Consider the following 20202-nt stretch of genomic DNA (forward strand, 5'->3'; position numbering starts at 1 on the left):
CGGTTAGGAGTACGAAGAGGCCAAGGATAGAGCTAGATCCTGGGGAAAAGCCTGTAATGAGAAAAGTCCAGCCTGTGTAGTAGTTCTCTGATGACATGGTGGGAATAGGGCCAAACACAGGTGCAGCACAAGCTCTGTGGCCCTGTCAGTGAGGGGCATAGGCCTCTGGTGTGGCTCCTTACAGGAAGAGAGTAGTCGAGAGGCAGGTAATTCAGGGAGAAGGTCCAGACCAGGCCTCTTGACATCTTATGTTGCTACCCTTCCCGACCTACAAAAGGTGACGTCCTTCACTAGCTCTGATTCCCTTCAAAGGGACTTCTGGCCGTTTGGGGTTTGGATACCCCCAAAGGGTGCCAGGGAAACCAAATTCCTCATTTGTGCCACAGGAATCCTCCCCAAAAGGCAGGCTGGGTGAGGTACAAGGAGAACATGCCGAGGTGGCTGGTCTCCAGCTTTATCATTGCCCATGAAACCCCAATTCCACGTGTCAGAGAGACTTTTAGACACCATTGGATGCTAGGGGGCTTCTCATTAGCAGGGGGACAGAGTATAGGCTGTGACATGTCCAAGCTGATTGCTTTGCCTCCCCCTTCCTGGCCTGACCTCCCCAGCCATACGTTATTGCTAGAGCCAGCCCAGCCCAGAAACAGAGAGACCACAGGTGTTGGCCAGAGCAAAGACCAGACTTTTAAGAAAGTCAATGTTGGAGGGACTTTGGGTAGCTCAATCAGTTAAGTGTCCAACTCTGGGTTTCAGCTCAAGCCTGAATCTCATGGTTCATGAGTTCCGGCCCTATATTGAGTTCCATGCTGACAGCATGGAGCCTGCTTGGGATTCTCTCTCTCTCTGCCCCTCCCCCACTTATGTGAGTGCGCTCTCGCTCGCTCGCTCGCTCTCTCTCTCTCTCTCTCTCAAAATAAATAAATAAACTTAAAAAAAAAATCAATGTTGGAGTCAGGGAGGATGGCAGGAATGAATGAATGAATAAATAAGATATCCCAAGGATTTCTAATAGTTTTCTTTAAAATTACATGCAGTTGTTAAGATACCAAAAGAACTCTATTCAGTGTGGGCAGAGTGGATTGGACAGATCTGACCAGGTCTTTTCTGCCAAGTTTCCTTTTAGACCAATGGTTTTTCCCTAGTCTGCATGGAGGTCAGACACATGATTCTCATTTCACTGGCATATTTTAGACTCTCCAGAGTATCTTCCCTGCAATAATAGCTCATGGTCTAAATATCCCCCAGAAAAAAAAAAAGATTCCACAGCTAACAATCAATTCAACAAAGCCAAGTAAGTCTCTTGACTCTAGGCCTTCTTGGAATCTTTAATATGTTACTTTATGCCATGACTCCCCAAGAGGAACATCTGATGTTTCTCAAATTATTTGAGACTTATTTGACTTATTCAAGTCTTATTTGACTTGAAATCGGGGTTCCGTGGAACACACATTGGGAAACCCCACTTTAGCCACACTTAGCTGGATAATCAGTATTTCAATATCCTGGGACTGAGGGGATGGATCTCAGGTCCGTGTGCTTGCCTGCCTGCTCGAGCGAGTTTCTGGTCGTGTTACCTGTTGCACTCCTCCACTAATGCTTCCCTCTCTTCCTTGCTGGGGTTCTTTTGCCGGTCGTAGGCCTGGTACAAGATTTGCTGGGATGCGGGCCCCCATTTGAACCGGTTGCGACGCATCTTCTTGTTGGGGGGCTCAGAGCAGGCGTCATCGGACTGCCCAGGCCCCTGGCTCTGTTGACTGAACTCTGGAAAGAGAAACAGCAGCTGATCCTGACTGCTTTTGTCTGTCATATTTCCAGAACTCTGGACTGTCTGGTTGAATTCTGCAAAGAGAGAGGAGTAGATTTGATAGGGTCTGTAGCCTTCACTTGGCAGACAGACAGACAGACAGACGGACGGACAGACAAAAACACCTTTATTCTTCTCCCCGAAGCTTTGCCATCTGCCGTTATTACATGTGGGGTGTGGGGTACGGAGGGGAAGCCCATGATAGGCTCCTCTCTGCCCACCTCAGTCTGCCCCACAAAGCCACCCCTTTCCTTTCTTTAAAGGAGCTCAAATATGACCAACCATTGTTTTTAGTGGTAATGTGTTTTCATTGGATCACTGGCTCTCAGACAATGAAGCAACCCTCTGAATCCTGACATCTTGTGTTTTGGTGTCCAAGAGGATGAGCTCAACCAAGTCTCAGGTCCAGAGGGAAAGGGCTCAAAGGTACAATTTGCACTTAGACAAAATATTCAGAGATTAAAAACAGCTTGCCCCACCTCTCCTCTCTCCTCATAGATCCTAGGGGTCCACATTATGATGCTATGTTCTTAGAAAAACCAGGACCCAAACCTGTCGACTGGTACTTTGAAATAAATAGAACTGGAATTTTATATTAGAAAGAGCAGAAGCTCTCTGATTTCAGATCATTTCAAAGGTGATGGTGTGTATGTGTGTGTCCAGGGGTCCATTTATGAGGGAAATAGCCCCAGAGGGAAATGTCTCACAGACTTGCCTACACACTTAAAAGATGGCACATGCACAAGTCTACAGACACAGGATCTTTCTAGCAATGGCATTTAATGAGTTGGAGAAAGATAAATATAGATGAAATGATGCTCCCTGTCCACCCAATTCCCAGGGTCCAGGTACACAGTGACCCTCGATACATTTTTGGTTGAATGAATGAATGAAAGGTGGCAGCTCACCCAGTGATGACACCCTAGCCTATATGGTTTAAATGAGGTTTGATATTTACTCGTGGGCGAACTTTGTTGTTGTCCTCCTCATATCTGCATGAAGCAGGGTTCAGGGTCATTAGTTCCATTTTACAGATGAATAAGCATAGAGGCCAACCGCCCTGCTGAGCAAGGACACATAACAGATTCATTTCCTAACTCCTGGTCCCCATGTTCTGGACCTTGATGTTTTCCTTTCTTCGTTCCTAGAGTCCCTCCTGCAGGTCTCAGAGGCAACTTGATCCAAAATTCTCCAAGGTTCAAAGTCGGGGCTACTATTTAATGCTTGAATCCCCTTGACAACACCCTACCATGTGGTTTTCCAGTCTATTCCCTCCGGCAATAGGGAACTTACTACCAATCTAAGGATCCATTTCCATTTGGTTCCATCTTCAGAAGTAGTGGGCCTCTAACCAGCCTGGACTCAGGACTCAGCGATAGGTGGTGTTGGGCTTTGTTTGAACCGGTTGCCGATTGGCCAAGGTACAAGCAGACTCCTCGGTGGATGGACCGAACATGTCACTGGGGCCTTTGATTTGGGCCCCACCCACTTTGGATGATTCTCAGGCTACTTGAAGCGGTGTTTTCACTGGTTCCCAACACTTGCTTTAGATACCTGAGAGAAAGTTCTGCCAAATCTACTGGCAGGAAGCCACTGCCTCGGTTGGATACTGGCGGGTCCCAGCCAAGTCACCTAATTCCCCCCTGCCCTCAGCTTCCCTGCCTGTGGAATGGGACTGGGTGAACACCTAAGGGGCGCTCAACAGTCTCTCAGAACATCTACCTCTAGTCAGGATGGTGATGGGGACCCGAATTCCTATGGACGCCATATCTCTCAAAGTGCTTTCATACCTCTTATGTCATTTGGCTTCATGGCAGCCAACTAGTGCATTTACCTCAGGGACAATAAGAGGGAGAGGAAGAAGTTCCCCGCTCAGGGTCTTCTCTCCTCACTGTGACCCTGTGGAGTCACCATAAGAGCCAAAAGCCAGTATGGATAATCCCAAGGACCCAGGATCAACATGAGGCTCTTCACATGCTATGAAGAGATGTGATAACCATGAATATTTATTGAACCACTCCCCTGGAGGGGTATCATACAAGGTCCTCTAAGCATATCCCTTCGTCTGGTTCTCACAACCTCTACATGCAAGAAGTATCATTATCTCCACTTTGTAACTGAAGAAACAGAGGTTCAGACTGGTTACAGGACCTGCCCGAAGTCTCATGAATGTGGGGCATCAGCCAGGACATAACCCCGCCTAAAGACACGAAGTTCCTTATCAGCAGCCTATGCATCATCTCTTGCTAAAAACAAAACCCAACCAATACATGCCCAAAACCTTCCAATCTGACTTGGGTGGAGGTAATACAATGGACTCCACTGTTGCCTGTGGCAGGTGTGAGGCTCACTCAGCCGCCCAGAAGCGCGGGGCTGTCCTCTGAGGGGGCAGCCACTGGCACTGTGTTCAGAACTATGTGTGTGCCGGGATCAGCCTTGATACATTGCCTGTGGGGGCCCAGAACCATCCAGGCTCTACCCACCTCAGGGCCCTAGCTTCTCAATTTTTGAAGAAGCAAACTCTGGCCTCTACCACCTCTCCTCCACTTCCTTCTAGATTAATTCGGGGTGGGGGGAGGGGAGCGGAGAGACAGAAAATGTTCACTGCCCATAAAAATTACCTTGGAGAAGCTGGTTTCAACAGCCTCTTTACAGACTCAGAGCCAGTTTGGACAAGCAGGTTCTCTATGTGCAGATGGGCCCATGAATATTATCACTTATTAGTTTTAGTTTCTCAAGAAAATTTATGTAATCTTTTTCAGGTTATTTATTTGAGAACGGGGGAGGGACAGAGAGGGAGGGAGAGAGAGAATTCCAAACAGGCTCCGCACGGTCAGCACAGAGCCTGACTCAAGGCTTGATCTCATGACCGTGAGATCATGACCTAAGCCAAAAATCAAGAGCTGGACGCTTAACTGACTGAGCCACCCAGGCACCCATGTATCATCTTTTTATTTATTTATTTATTTATTTTTTAATTTTTTTTTTTAATTTTTTTTTAACGTTTATTTATTTTTGAGACAGAGAGAGACAGAGCATGAACAGGGGAGGGTCAGAGAGAGAGGGAGACACAGAATCTGAAATGGGCTCCAGGCTCTGAGCTGTCAGCACAGAGCCCGATGCGGGGCTCGAACTCCCGGACCGCGAGATCGTGACCTGAGCCGAAGTCGGCCGCTCAACTGACTGAGCCACCCAGGCGCCCCTGTATCATCTTTTTAAATTCTCCCACTTCTTTCTCCTTCCAGACACCCCATTCACTTGTGTCTCTCTTTTATTCATCTCACTTCCTAATTTTTATCCCATGTTTACATGTCTTATATTCATCCTTCAAGAATTAGTTCCAACATCACCTCCTCTAGGAAGCCCTCTGTGAGGTCTCTAGGCAATTTAGCAGTTCCTCTGCTGCCCCTTGTGTACACCTTTATAACAGCTCTTAGAAAGCTGCTGTCATGATCCACTCAAACATATCATCTCCCCCACTGGGCTGTAAGTCCCTGGAGAAGAGGGCCTTTGTATCTCACAGCCCCACACAGTGTTTGGCACCTAATAGACGTTCATACAGTATTTGCAGAATGAAGGAATATTTCTTAAGGTTTAGGTCTCATGTGGCTTTAAAACAGTAATAACAATAACTCAAAAAATCCCTGGCAGAGCCTGTCGTATGTTTTTGTAAAATGTTTCTTCTCAAGCATGTGGTGAAACTTTCTAGGACTTGTGTGTTTTTCAAAGCTTCTAGCTGGCCTTTCCTGTCTCCCTCTCCTTTCTGGGGGGACTCCCCACTGAACACAGAGAGGCGGCTCAAACTGGAGACACCACATGGGGCTTGGATTGGAGCGAGGGCAGGCCCAACGGTTCCCTGGCCTTCGGAGACTGTGTCTCCTGAGAATGTTCTAGGCCTTTTCAGGAATTACAGAGAGTTGCTTCATGTCAGACACACAAATTCTTAAAGACCTAGTCACCATGGATGGTGAGTCAACCCAGAGTGGGCCTCTTCTCCTATGCGGCTTTGCTTCTTCTAATCTATCCATTTAATGCTTCAGACAAGCAGCCACAATAGGAGATGGAGGTCTAAAACCTTTCCTTCTGCCATGAAGGCCTTTCCAGCCCACAGACATTGAGACCATAAATACTGAAACAATCACTTCGGAGCAGTGTAGGACAGAAAACAAGAATGATTTTAAAAAGTGGCCATCCAGTGAGAAGGGAGAAATTCCAACCCGGAAGGCAGTGGAAACTGATATCTTAAAGACAGAGAAGCCCACGGCCCAGAGGATAGTATAACGGGGAGGGCAGAAGCTCATACAAAACTTTACTAGGAAAGGGGCTGATGGAAATAATTAAAAGATAATGGAAGTATGCTGTCCTAAAATAAACATAGAATATCATTCAAATGCTGTTGCAACTTCCCGACACTTCAAAACAAAAATCTCTTGGTATTACTAGGAGGAAGGGATGTTGGGACAGAAAGGAGATTTGAGGATGAGGATGGAAATGACAAGTATTGATCGGTCAGAATTCCAAGTGCGGACACTTGTGCTGTGTCCTGATTTAGCCAGAGAAGCTTCTTCATCAGGCAGCGTCACTGGCTCAAGTCTCAAAGCTTTATGGATTTTGGTAAATGTGAGTAATCGCCTTGAGTTGCTTCAGGATGCACGCGCACCCTCCCCCCGCCCTCCCAAATATCAGGGTCGAGTTCTGAATACATCTATATATAAAAATGTCTTCAATTTTGTATGCTCTCTTCAGAGGAGGGGGGGAAGAGAACAGGAACAGTGATCAATATTATTGATTGCTACAAAATGTCTTCCTTGGAAACTCGGATCTGTGGTTATATATCAAGGAGGAGCTGCTTGGCTGACTTGGGGGACAATATTCCACTGTGACTTACTTGGCTTCAAAGAGAAGGGTGTTGGAAGCGGGGACCAGAAAATTCAAGGTACACTACATACACTAAGCACTTGTCAAGGTAGCTGGCTGGGTAGTAAGGACCACGGGAAAAGAAAATGATTGAAGCCAATCCATTGTATAATAACTATGGAAACCAAATCCACCTGCCAGCTTCCTTATATTTGCCAAGTGCTATGTAGGCCTTCTCAAGGAAGGGGAAACTGAGGCATCCCACGGGGGTCAGAATCAGGGCAAAGGTCACCACAGGTTGAGGTCGAGGGGGGATTAAAGCACTTACGTCGGAGGATCTCCCGTTGCTTTCGGACGTACCAGGTGTAGAGGGCTGCTCGCTTCTGGGTCTTCATGGGGGTGCCCTTGTTGAGATGCTGAGAGAGGTGTGACTGGTTCAGACCTGTGACGTCGACCACTTCCCTCTGGGGGATGTTGTGTTGCTGCATGTAGCCCTTGATCATTTTGGCAGCCCTCCAGGGGTCCTCACTAGACAGATAAGCAGATGGTTAGGATTCTGGTGGAAGATGTCTGAGGAGAAAGATTCTCTTTTTAGGAGTTTTACCTAAACTCTCTGCAAAACTTTGATCTTCACCCATTTCTCCATCCTTGGGAGAGAGGGGAGGCCAAAACAGAACCTAGAAAAAAGGGAGATGAAATCTTCCATACAGTACACTCCATCCCTTTCACGTGAGATCAGGAGGGTAAAGGGTAAAGGTGTCCGTCTTCAGGGATGGGACAGCACCATCAATGCTCTCTCTCATTAAGCAGAAAGAAAAGTTCCCATTTTGTTTTGCTTTCCTCCATTTTCCTGGAAAGTGAGGGACCTGAAGGCAAGAATTTTCCACTTCTGGAAAGTGGAGATGCCATTAGCTCAGGGCGGGGCTGGCTGATCCTGCAATGATGGGGGCCAGCATCAGTTCTGATGCCAGACCTCTTCTACCTTATTTCCATTCCGAATGGGTGTCTCGGTGTCTTAGCTTATGCGATTGGAGTGAAACGTGTGCCCATCTCCTGAGAAGCAAGGAGAACTTCTTGTCCAAATGCTAAACAGTTTTCAGAGTTTCAGAAAAGTTTTAAGAACTACAATGACGTTCCTCCTGGAGTGAAGAATTGTTCCAGTGAGGTGAGGCAACTTAAAAAAAAAACAAAAAAACAGGGGCATCTAGGTGGCTCAGTCAGTTAAGCGTCTGACTTCAGTTCAGGTCATGATCTCACGGCTCCTGAGTTCGAGCCCCACGTCGGGCTCTGTCCTGACAGCTGGGAGCCTGGAGCCTGCTTCCAATTCTGTGTCTGCCTCTCTCTCTGCCCCTCCCCTGCTCTTGTTCTGTCTCTCTCTCTTACAAGAATAAATAAACATAAAAACAAAAACAAAAAACAAGTCACCAGAGCCCCACCTCTCAGATGAAACAGAGTGGGGATATTTTCAATTTCTGAATCAGATATTAAGCATTCCAAATGCTGTGGTTTCCTGTATTCTTGCAGTTCCTCCCTGATATAGGGTAAGGGTTTCTGGAAGGCAATGGCTTTCATAAATTTCAAGCCTGGGATAGAACTTGTGTATGCTTTTCATTTCTCATAAACACAGGCACGCATAAGTTTCTTTACAGCAATGTATTAGGGCCTTTGAACTGCACTTATTTAAAGTGTTTTCAACTTTGCTAGTATCTTTTATTGCTTATTAACTTAAAAGTGAGAGATATAATTTAAAACAGGAAATTAAGAAAATGAGGCAAAGTATAGAACAAAAGTATTAATGCAATACGTCACATGTACTGTTTGTTTAATACAGCTGTATATTTAACTTTTAAAACAGACCCAACACCACTTTACTGTATGCTGATGTGCATAGTGGCCTCATAGAACATGAAAAAAAAAAAAAAAACAAAGGGAAAAAATTAGTTTCATACCAAACAATAAAGAACGTGTAAAGCAGAGGACAAAACGGATAGTGTTGTAAATGAAATAGCCAATTCATTTCTAAATGGTGCCTATCGTAGGTCAAATAAAATTAGTTTTTGCTTGATGAATTTAAAAACCTAGTAATTTAAACATATTTTGTAAGCATTTGAATAATTGTGGCTATTTTAACAAGTCTGGTATTAAATTCGTGAAATCACAGGCTTTGGTGGAGATGTTTTTGGGAAAGACAAACTTTTAAGGTTAATTATATATAAGTTAGTACATTTCCCGAGTATCTATAAAGCTACATCCAAGTAACAAAACATAATAAACTAACAACAAAAACAAAAAATGTGAAAACACGTTCCAATTTCACACATGTAAAATTCACCTTGACTAAAAGTAGTGTTAACAGGTCCGTGGAATGCACATACCCGTATAAACACCCGCGATCATTTTAAAGCTTACTTCTGACGAGTATTTCCACAGAGGTTTTTAGGGCGGAAAAACATTTCCAACAAATACAATTGCTTCAAAAGTTAGAGTGATTGGATTTTCAAAGTTAATATCGCTTTAACAGATTCTTTGACTATTTCCGTTTTGTTCAAATTTCTTCACCTGTGTTCATTTCGTGTGTCTCAGAAACCTAGCAAAATAGTGTAATGTTCTTTAGAGCGAAGGGTTCTGTGGAAAGAAATATTAGCCTAACAACTGGAAGGTTAAAAAAAAAAAAAAAAAGCCCAGGGAAACGCTGCAATGCAGCAAACCTTTAAGCCCGCATCTGAGGACAGGAGGCAGGGGTAAGATGGCGCAGTTATTTCTACCTTTCCAGCTCTGACCACAGAATTCACCTGGGTTCACCGGGAAGCGCCCTGAGAGCCGCTTACGTTTGTTCATTGGAAATACAGCTTATATGGGGGGGGGGGGTTCCGACCCCCAAAAATACACGGACCCGGAGAAGCACGAGCCGCCACCGTGCTCGGGGCGCAGGTGTCAAACGCCCGACCCCAGCGCCCTGAGTGGGTCCAGCACGCTCCTTTTCCAACCGTGACTTTGCTGCCCACGAGCAGGAAAGCCCTGGACCCCAGCACGGCTCGCCCCGCGTTCCTTAAGAAGCCTCAGCTCTGGCTTCCTCAGGGAGCAGCCCACTTTGCAAACGCTGCAGGCGCCCCAGGGCAGAGGCCGGCGCTGGAGGCTCCGAGCCCGGAGCCTGGAGCCCGGGTCCCGGGGCTGGACGACGCTCAGCCCCGGACCTTCCCTTGTCGCCTTTCCCTTCTAGGAGGTATAAAGAGCGTCCAGGCAGTCCAAAGAGTGAATTTAGTTCTGTTCTCTCAGCTTCAGAACAGGGTGGGCAAAAAAGGGAGTGCTCAGGAGCCGACCGTGCAATGACCTGGGAACCGCTAGCAATTTCTTGAAAAATTACTTTAATAAAGTCTGAGCACTCCCGAAGGTGGGGGGAGGGAAGGCGGCGCCCGCCAGGGAAAGGGAGGGGGACCTTGGGTCTGTCCAGCGTCTATACCAGGGTGAGGGGCTCGGCCCCTCGCCTTCCTGCCCGCCTCGCTGGAGCCAGGAGCCGGGCGGAGGGCACAGGGCCGAGGCCCGGGCAGGGCCTGCAGGTGCGCGCGACCCGGGGCGGCCGGGGCAGTCGAGGTCCGGCGCCGGGGGGCTTGGCTGGGAGCGCCCCGCAGCGCCCGGCGTGCGCGAGGGCAGCGGCTAGCCGACCCGCGTCGGCGTTTGGATTTCCTTCCCCCTCTAAGCCGCCTTTACAACTTCACCAATGAATAACCCGCCTCTCTTTTCAACCTAATCACGACTCTTTGTGTATCTTTCTGTTGATGATTTATAGAAATAAATTAATAACACCCTAACTCCACGTGCTGCCGTTTATGTTACATCTCTGCTGCGTCCAGCCCAGCGCGGGGCTGGGTGCGGAGGGGGCCCTGGGTCGCCTCGCGCTGCCCAAATCTTCCCAGAGCCCCGCTACAAGCGGCCGCTTGCAGCCAGGTGGATGGGCCCGGGCCCCGCTGGCTCCCCGTGGCAGGCGGCGGGAGCTCGGTTAGACCTCCCGGTCGCCCCGGAGCCCTGGCTGCTTCTCTCCCGACCCCTCGCCTTCCTGCGCCCGAACCCCGGCGCGGGAGAAACCGCCGCCGCTCGCGGAAACTGCGGGGCAGGAACCCCAAACCTACGAATGGCCAAATACTTTGGGGGGGGGACTAGAAATCCCCCCCATTGTCTTTGCTAGAGACTAAGCCGCTGGGCCCTCAGATCGCAAATTCAAATGCAAGTTCACATCCCACGCCAAACTGCTGCTGCGGCCGTGCGACCGAGGCTGCCTGAATCAGAGCGCAACGTTGGTCCTGGCCCCTGCCTTGAAGCCGCGGCGCTCAAGTGTCCGAGGCCACGCGAGGGGCTCGGTCCTCAAGCCAAGCGGCCGAGAGAGACGTGCGGTCTAAGGGTACCGCTGGGCTCCTTGGATAATTAGGAACCAGCTGTCAAAGCCCTCGGCCGGTCGGAGAGGCCCTGCAAAGGATCCCGGACCCGCCAGCCGGCCTGAATTCCCCAGGACGCCGGGATGTCGGGGGCGAGATCTGGAAACGCCCTTCTTTCTCAGTAGGCGACCGAATCCTCGGCGAATGTGGTCTTAGCCGCATTTGCCCCGCCCGCCCCCCGCGCTTGCTTAGATACGTGCTTCTTTTGCCCCGTGCGGGTCAGGCTGGGCCCTGCGACACGCAAACATTTCCTTTTGCAAATCTGAACCGGCTTTGAGGATTCCGGGTAATCCTGGGGCCTTGCATGGGCGCTGCAGATGGGAGTGCCCTCCAGAGAACTGCCCCCCCGCCCCGAGTCCCGGCCCCGGGTGCCCCCAGGCCCTCTGCAAAGAACAGCAGGACGCTGCGCCCGAGGCCGGCCTGCGTTTCACGGGACCGGGTAGGAGGCTGGCCCGGGAGAAATGCTAGGCCCGGGATTTGTGCGGGCCCGAGTCTCTGCTCCTGGGAAGCGGTCATCGTCTCACCGCACCCACCCGCACCTTCAGTAGCGCGCGCAATCCTCCCGCAAAGGGCTCCGCCGCTGCGGTTCTCCCAGGCCGGGAGGACCCCGCGGTCCGGGGCGCTGGCCTGGGCCGGGGGAGAGGGAGCTCGGGATTCAGGGCCCTCCGACTGAGGTACTGGGAGGGGTCCAGGTGTCGGGAGAGAAGCGGAGCGCCCCCCGGGGGACTTCCTTGGTGGGAAACGGACTTGGCGAGAGGGGTCTGAAGCAGCGGAGCTCTGGCACAAGGCCCGGGCTCTAGGGGCTCCACCTCGGTCCGCGCCTACCTGAGCATCCGGTCCACCTCCGCCCGTTGCTCGGCCGCCTCCTCGGTGTTGAGCGCCTGCAGCTCCTTGAGGATGGGAGGGGTGTCATAGTCGTCCCCGTCCTCGGAACCCTCGTCCCCAGACAGGCGGCCCTTGGCGTGGCCGTTCGTGAGAGTATGGAAGACAGGCTTGGTGTCCGGGTCGGCCCCACTCCCGGGGGACAGGGGCAGCGTCTCCAGCTTCACCCCGAAACTCGGGGATGGCAGCAACTCCTCTAAGGCCTGGACCAGCACCTCCTTGGTGACCCCGGAGCTCAGCAGGGCGCTCAGGAGTTCTTGCTGGAGCGACGTGAGCTTGGACACCATTTTCCAAGGACAGAGAAAGAAGGGGGTGAGGGGGTGGGCGCGAGAGAGGAGGGTGGAGGGGAGTTTCACAAGCGAACCCCAAGTCCAGGAGCCCCCCCCACCCTTCAGACACCTGTTACTCCCCGGGGTCCCGGAGTCTCCTCCGAGAGGAGTCAGAAAACTTCTAACTTGCCATGATCGCCACCATTAGGCCATATAAGATATGCAAATTAGTGGGGAGGGCCCGGCTTTCGGCAAGATGCAAATGGTCGTGGGGAGGGGGGAAAAGCGAGAGAGGGAGCGCATGAGGAGCAGACGTGGAGAGCTGGAGACCCGGGCCGGGAGCAGGGCTTGCCAGGGTCCATTGTACTCACGCTGGGGGGCTGAAGACCTTCTTGTACTGGTTCTGTTTATCAGCCAAACTTTAGCTGACCTTTGGACTTGGTAAGCAAGTAGCTTGCAGCGTAGTGTGGGAGGCTTTGGGGCTTTTGCACCCGCTGCGGGTCCAGTTTTAGTCTGGAGAGAAGAAACTGCCCTTTGGGAGTTCAGATGAGAGCTGGAAGAAGTTAGGGTGCTCTTGGAAGGAGATGGAAGAGGATGCAAAGAGTAGAGACCTTCGGAGGCATCCCAACAGACGCAGGTGGCCGGCAGGGAGAGCCAGCCTGGAGAGGAGAAACCGACTCCTTGGGAACGGACGCGGAGACCCGGGGGAAGTGGGGGTGTCAGGCGGGGTGAGTGCGGATCTCCGCGACCCCATTTAGCTCTGCAGACCCCAGGCCCTTACCACACGGGCGTGGAGGTTTGGATCTGCAGAACTGCTGGCCCGGAGAGCGTAGGCGAGCGGGAAGGAGGCCCGGAGAACCCTTGGGAGGAGGCGCCCACTAATTTATGGTCAGGGGAGTAGCCAAAGGTGAGCCCCGCAAGCAGCCAGGCTGCACCTAGGCTGCCCAAGCCTCGCGGGAGCTGGCCGCCTGGGCCATGCTCTCCTGTTTAAACCCGGAATATCAAAGCGCCTCCGCTTTCCGGGCAAAACTAGAATCGCCGGGCCTTCTTCCTAGCCGCGAAAGCAACGCGTGGCCAGCAGCCAGCTGCGCGGACGGTTGGAGCCGGGTGTCCCCGGGGCCACTGCCTGCTGGTTTATTCGCAGCTCCAGGACACAGCAGTTCTCAGGACGGCGCTCTGCGGCCGCGAGGTCACCGCAGCACTGGTGGGAGCAGGCGCCCACCAAGCCGCTGAGGGAATGAAGTTTTTTTTTTCCACCTGGGTCCGGTCAGGAATGAAACCGGAACCGTTCAGCTTTGTGGGAGTTTCACCTGCATCTCCCCAGGGCGCCGAGGGGGGAAAGGAAGGAGGCCTGCGGCGCACCTGGACGTGCAGGCTGGTTCTGACCTGCAGAAGAACAGGGCAAGGGGCTTTTTAGGATCCACCGTTCACAGACCCATAGGCAGAGGACACCCCCTGACCCTCTCTAAGCCTCAGTTCCTCATCCGAGAAATACTGCAGCGGACAGTGCAGGGGGAGGGGTGGTGCATACATTGAATGAGACCACCTGTGAACCCCTTGGTCTAATAATTGGTGTTCACACTTTTCAGCCTGGAAAGGGAAGGAAGCCAGTTCCCAGTAGGAAAATCTAACCCCTTTGGGGGCTTAGTGTTCTCAGAATCGGGCAGATCCAGCACCGGGGTTGGAGGGACTGGGAGATTAGGGACAAAAATTCAGAATCAGCAGGGAATTTGCAAAGGGGCTTCTAACCAAAATCTCCTACCATTCCCACCTTTAAAAGGCAGGAGGAAGTTGGGACGAGTTCTGGGAAATGTGGAATTTCAGCAAGGGGGAGGAAGGATCAGCGGCTCTCATCTGCTTCATTCTGGATCAAATCTCTTAGGTGTGCTAGAGCTGAAGCTCCAGGGGCGACTGATTCAAGTTTGACTGCTAAGAGTGAGGCTGCCTCTTAAACACGGGGTCTGCTGGGGATGCCTGGGACACGTGCCGGGAGCCAGAAGGAAGGGGGTGATTGTGTGCATGGAGTTTATGGAGCCTTCTGGGAAGTTTACACTGTCTCAGGCTCTTCCCTTGAGAAAGCGTTAATAAGTTCATGGAAATGAGGGTCCTTCATTTCACCCTATTGTCTTTTAGTTTGTTGTGACATATGGCAGGTCCTTGCCCCTCACAATTCGGCCCAATGGGAGAACATTCTCTGCCTACCGAGATCCCCTCAGCCAGGATAATGAAGTGTTCAGAGTAAATGTCCCTGGAGAACAATCTCTTTTTCTCTGTGTCTCACTTGCTATCATGATAGAAGCAGTCAAGTGTAATTGAAGATCAGTTTCTGTGTTCGGCTGGGAAAACCCATTAAAAAACCAGCAATCACTTCCCTTTTAACAACAAAGCTTTGATTTGTAGTTCTAACTATCATGTGCCCAGTCTGACTCAAGTTTTCTTATCTCTCAAAATTCAGGTGGTAGCAAACCCATTCTTTCCCCTCTACCCCAGGCCAATGATGTGAACGTGGGGGAAGTTTCACTTTCAGAGGGAAACTTCCTTATGAGTGTCCAGGTATGCCTTTCAGTCAACCTGACTCTTCATGTCCAGCAACTTCCTGTAATCCTCCTGCTCATTCCTACCTTGGATACGATACCTGGTGTAATATGGGTGCTCAGTAAGTAACAGCAACTATAGCTCTGTGAGCAGATCCAATACCTACCTCTTCATATGGACATTTAAAAGGAAAAGTGTAATGATCTCAGCAGACAGTTCTTCAGGATGTGGGTCATAAATGCTAATTCAATGAGTTATCTCTTAAAACCCTTTGGTGAAACTTCCCCCAAATAGGGGAAACAAGAGTACAGTTGAAATACTTTGTACTTATGCTTCACACGGGATACAATGGTGATGAACTGATATAGTAGCCTCCTTTTAAAGGTGGGAAAATAAACCATAAGTCACTTTATTTTTTTTAAAATTTTTTTAACGTTTATTTTACTTTTGAGACAGAGACAGAGCATGAACGGGGGAGGGGCAGAGAGAGAGGGAGACACAGAATCGAGACGCGGGGCTCGAACTCAGGGTCCATGAGATTGTGACCTGAGCCGAAGTCGGACGCTCAACCGACTGAGCCACCCAGGCGCCCCCATAAGACACTTTATTTTATTTGATTTTTTTTTATTAAAAAAAATTTTTTTTTCAACGTTTATTTATTTTTGGGACAGAGAGAGACAGAGCATGAACGGGGGAGGGGCAGAGAGAGAGGGAGACACAGAATCGGAAACAGGCTCCAGGCTCTGAGCCATAGCCCAGAGCCTGATGAAGGGCTCAAACTCACGGACCGCGAGATCGTGACCTGTCGGACGCTTAACCGACTGCGCCACCCAGGCGCCCCGCCCCATAAGACACTTTAAAGGAGGTGGCTTGCAGCTCTTGGAGTAAATGAGGCGCTGGGATTGGGGCTCAGGACTTTTGAGCAGGGTTAAAAGAGGAAAGTCTCCAGTTTTTACTGCTTTGGGAGATGGGAAGTTGAAACAGCAGAAGTGAAGGATCCACGTCAGAGAAATAGAGGGTAGATGTTGAAATCAAACAGACGTCAGTTTGGGTCTCAGATCTGCTTAACCAGCGGTGTGACTTCGGCATAGTGCATCATCACTCTGACCCTCAGATTCCTTATGTGAAAAATGATAATAATATGCCCTACTGGGTTTTTGTGTGAGGGTTAAATGAGTTCATAATCGTGAGCTCCCAGAGGATGACCGGCTCCCACACGTTGAGAAAGAAGCAGAGATATAGGTCATGAAAACATGCAAACAAGTGAGGCAGCTGATCTCTTTGATATCGTTCATTCCTAGCTTATTTTTTTTTAATAGTCACTGTATTTAAAGAGATCATACTAAGTTCTTCTACTCAAAAAATGCACCTGCAGGTTAAATCACAAGATTTGCTATAGGAAGTGCAGGCCCTGGTGTAAGGTCATTTAAAATTCAATTGGCTCATTACTGGATGAAGGCCTTTGGAGCACCATGTTGGAAATTTCACAGGATGGCAAACGTAGTTCCAGTGGATTCAACTCTCCTGTGACTTCATAGCATAAGTGATTTTCCTTTTCTGCTCTTGGGCACACCATCTTCCCCCTACTTTCCATGGCTACCCTCCTTTGCTTATAGCAGAGAGAGCCTGGTCCTCTACTTCCTGCCACTCCACTCTCCAAGGCTCTCCCATTGATTTGGCAGTCCCTAGAAGGCATCAAAACGAAATCTTCTCTAGAGTAAAACATAAATACTGTTCTATCCTGCTCCGAAGCAGGGGAGGGTCTTACCATTAGCACTGTCCGTAGCCTAGAGAACTTTCTGCACTGCAGGGTTAGAGTCTGAGGTTCCAGCTCTGGGTACAATACTCCTTTCTGGAGGACTCTTTCACCTTCCCAAGGGCTTTGGTGAGCATCCTTCTCTGAGCCTCTGATTCTGCTATTTGAAAAATAAATCTTCTATGATTTGACATTTCTAAATGGTTCCATATTACCAGGCTGTCTGTTTCCAGGCCTTTGGGCAGATGGCTTAAGAGCTCAGACTGGACTTCTGTGTAATGCCGGCCACGGGGCTTTTGAGCAGCTCTCGAAAAAGTACACCCTAGACAGGAGACTCCATGAGGGCAGGGACTGTCTCAGGTCCTCCTCTTCAATGCCTGGAGAGATGCCTGATACACAGCACATGCTCAATAAAATAGCTGTTGAACAAAGGAACAAGAGATCATCTCTGGATGCCGTCACTAAGGAAGATTTTTGTTGCTTTATGTGTACTGCTCAATTTCCCAAATTGTCAGCAATTAAGTTGTAGTTTAATGTTTATTTTTGAGAGACAGAGTGCAAGCGGGGAGGGGCAGAGAGAAAGGGAGACACAGAATCCGAAGCAGGATCCAGGCTCTGAGCTGTTGGCACAGAGCCTGACACGGGGCTCGAACCTATGAACCATGAGATCATGACCTGAGCCTAAGTCAGATGCTCAACAGACTGAGCCACCCAGGTGCCCCTGTGTGGCTGTGTTCTGATGAAACTATTTATAAAAACAACTGGCTGGCTGGAATTGGCCTATGGGCCACAGTTTCTCAACCCTTGGGTAAAGCACTTACACAGGTAGAAATCCAGAGATCTGAAGCGATCTTGTAGTCATCCCATATCACAGTCTATTTTCAGGTTGGGGAAGTGGATATAGGAAGGAGAAATGTCTTTCCCAAGAGATACAGAACATTGCACTAGAGAAATCCTAGCATTGGAGCCAAACAAACCAGCTGCTTCTGGGGGGTGGGGTGGGGGTGGGTATGGCTATGGCTTTGTGCAAGTTACTTAATTTCTTTGAGTCTTTGTATATATCATCACCACATGTAGATGGTGATAATGATGGAATTTATCCCTTATAGGGTTAATGGAAGAATTAAATTCGATAACACAGGAAAACATCTTGTTATGGGGGCTGGCCAGAGTAGGGCTTACCTACAACCAAGTTGCTTCCTCAATCACAGGACGTGGCTCAGGGACTCCCTCCCTGTCTCCCCCACTGCCTCTCCTCTAAATGGAGAGCTTCTGGATTGAGTTCACTGACAAATACTACCAAGCGTCTGCTATGTGTGAAGTCCTTTGACAGGAGAGCTGTGAGCTAATAACGAATGAATACAGGAAAATCTCAAATCCCACCAACCCCAGGCCTCAGCTTTCTTTCTAGAAACCCCTTCCCACTCTGTGCTTCTATTTCCCAAACATGCTGCTATCAGATGATCTTTGCCGGGGAAACTCCTAGGGGTAGCAGAGATTTCTCATTTCGATTCAACAACCCACATCCTTCTCCTGGGTCATTTTTAGAAATAGGGTGTTCCCAGTAGCTTGTAAAAGATTAAATTAAAAACTAGCAACCTAGTACGGTATTAAACTAATAAATACTACACCTCGCACAGAGAGCCTTCATTCCAGAGCAATAATCTATTCCTCCTCCTAGCACAGCCATGAAGAGTGATTGGCAGTGGGCCCAGCACACAGCAGGTACTCCATAAGTGTTTACTGGACGATGTGGGCTCGGGTATGGTATTTAGAAAAAAAAAGAAGAGCGCTAGTCTTTACTAAAATCCCTTGGAATCTGTTTCCAGATTAATATTCAAATAAGTGCTAGTGAGGTGCCCTTGCTATATTCTCCCCTTCTCCTCATGAACTTACGAGATAGGTGGTATCAACCCCACCTTATTGATGAGCACATGGAACCTCTGAGAGAGAGGGATTGGCCCAGAGACCCACACATGGTTAAGGAGCGGAACCTGGGATCTGAATGACGGACCTTCTAATCCCGCGTTCTCAGTGCCTCTTTTCTGGCCCTTCCTGGCAACTTCCAACCCTCTACCCACCCAAACCGAGGGGGGAGCACGTAGGAGCACCCCGAATGGTCTCGGCACAGAGAGACATCTTGTGATCAGGTGTGTGAGAGGCAGATCAGTCTTTCCTGTCCAAGGAGATATCTGCCACATAAAGAACTCTAATACTTGAACAGGGTTTAGTGTTGTGCAGAGCTCTCTCCTTTCCTTTTATCCTCAAAACAGTCCCGTAAAGAAGGCAAGGCAGGCATTACCATTCCCGTTTCACAGGTGAGGAAGCCGAGGCTCCGAGAGGAAAACCGACCGACCCCCTGAAGGTGGCAGACCCACCATCTCTTGACCCAAGTCTTCTGAATCTAGAAGCCAGCGTTTTCTCCACAACGCTGTGTTTGTGTAACGACAAGGTAGCACAAAGTGCGGCCCACGTACAAGACCTAAGAATAAGACACGCCCAGAAACTCCCATCTCCACTCCTGAAAAGCTGCACGAGTGCTGGGAAAGACACCGGGTCCAGTCTATGAGGCAGGACCTGCCAGGCACTTGCTTTACCCTGTGCCTCCCCCACCTGTCTCCTCTCCGCCCCCCTCCCCTTGGTGGCCCCTGTGTTCTTTCTGCCTGCTGTGTCTGGGCAGGAGTGCTGTCCACCGCATGCACCTTGGGCATGACAGTGACCACGGGACCCCACGCTGAGGGGATGGTGTCCTTCCATGCTCTTGTGACTAGACACAGTCCCTGCTCCCAGGCCTGGGGGTAAAGAGCATTGCAGGGTTGCTGACTCAGTGTAGCAAACATTTACTGGGCACCCATTACGCGCCAGGTGCTGCGGTAGGTGTCCGGCCACTGAGATGGGCAAGATTCGATTTATATAGTGGGACGTAGAGACATGTAAACACTTCTATTTCTAGTTAGAATGGAGCGGCTTTATAAGAAGCCCTGTGCTGACTGTTTTGCATAAGACATCTCACTTACTCCTACTAACAGCCCCATGAGACAGTGTTATTACTCCTACTTTTAGTTTTCTCAGCTGATGCTCAGAGTGCTTGAGGTTCGGAAAGCTGGTTACTGATCATACCAAGTTAGAAATCAAAATAGCGCTGTCTGGCTTCTAACATCTGTAGCCAAGAGGCAGATACAACAGAGGAATCAGCATGGGGCTTGGAGTCAGGCTGATCTGAGTTTGAAATTTGCCTCTTCCACTTCCTAGGTGTGACGTTGGGCGAGGGGCCGCTCTGAACCTCAGTTTCTTCACCTACAAAAAAAGAAAACAGTGTAGAATTTGGCAGGAAAGATAAATACATAAACCACCTGGCACAATTAATCATAGAAACAAATGCTAATAATCATAGGGGAGCCAGCAAAGTGTTGTAGGGGCTCAGAGCCCTGGAAGGATAAGTAGGATTTTGACAAGAAGTCAGAGAGTGTTTCAGGCAGAAAGAAGGGCTGAGCAAAGGCTTCAAGCGCAAACCAGATTCTGCAGCTCCTCTGAAAACTTGCTTTAAAATTCATGCGCCACAGCAAACTTTCCTGATGAGTTCTGTTCCTTCTAGCGATTCCTGGCCTCCCACGGCCTTCTGGGATCCGCTGACGGCTCACTCCCTTAGGAAACCCCAGCAGAGCC

General features: G+C 49.7%; 1 protein-coding gene and 1 long non-coding RNA gene across 7 annotated transcripts in view; one reads left to right on the top strand and one right to left on the bottom strand.

Moving 5' to 3' along the window:
• The window catches only part of HNF1B (HNF1 homeobox B), a 55022-nt gene extending 42400 nt beyond the window's left edge, over positions 1-12622 (bottom strand). For 3 of the 6 annotated variants that reach the window (XM_040455167.1, XM_040455166.1, XM_040455165.1), the window contains exons 1-3: positions 11920-12463; positions 6993-7192; positions 1578-1764 (exon numbers count right to left, since the gene is read on the bottom strand). In XM_040455167.1, coding sequence (XP_040311101.1) covers positions 1578-1764; positions 6993-7192; positions 11920-12263 — 731 coding nt within the window. In that variant the 5' untranslated portion in view covers positions 12264-12463. Of the gene's footprint in view, positions 1-1577; positions 1843-6992; positions 7193-11919 lie in introns of all 6 variants that reach the window. The other 3 variants (XM_040455163.1, XM_040455162.1, XM_040455164.1) reach the window with 2 other exon arrangements.
• Positions 12576-15199, top strand: LOC121017085 (uncharacterized). Its single transcript, XR_005784620.1, has 2 exons — positions 12576-12686; positions 13390-15199. It is a non-coding gene; the product is annotated as an uncharacterized LOC121017085 (long non-coding RNA).
• The last annotated feature ends 5003 nt before the right edge of the window (positions 15200-20202 follow it).

The sequence above is a fragment of the Herpailurus yagouaroundi genome, unplaced genomic scaffold (assembly GCF_014898765.1).
Source record: "Herpailurus yagouaroundi ecotype Mexico unplaced genomic scaffold, PumYag 215, whole genome shotgun sequence".
NCBI lineage: Eukaryota > Metazoa > Chordata > Mammalia > Carnivora > Felidae > Herpailurus > Herpailurus yagouaroundi.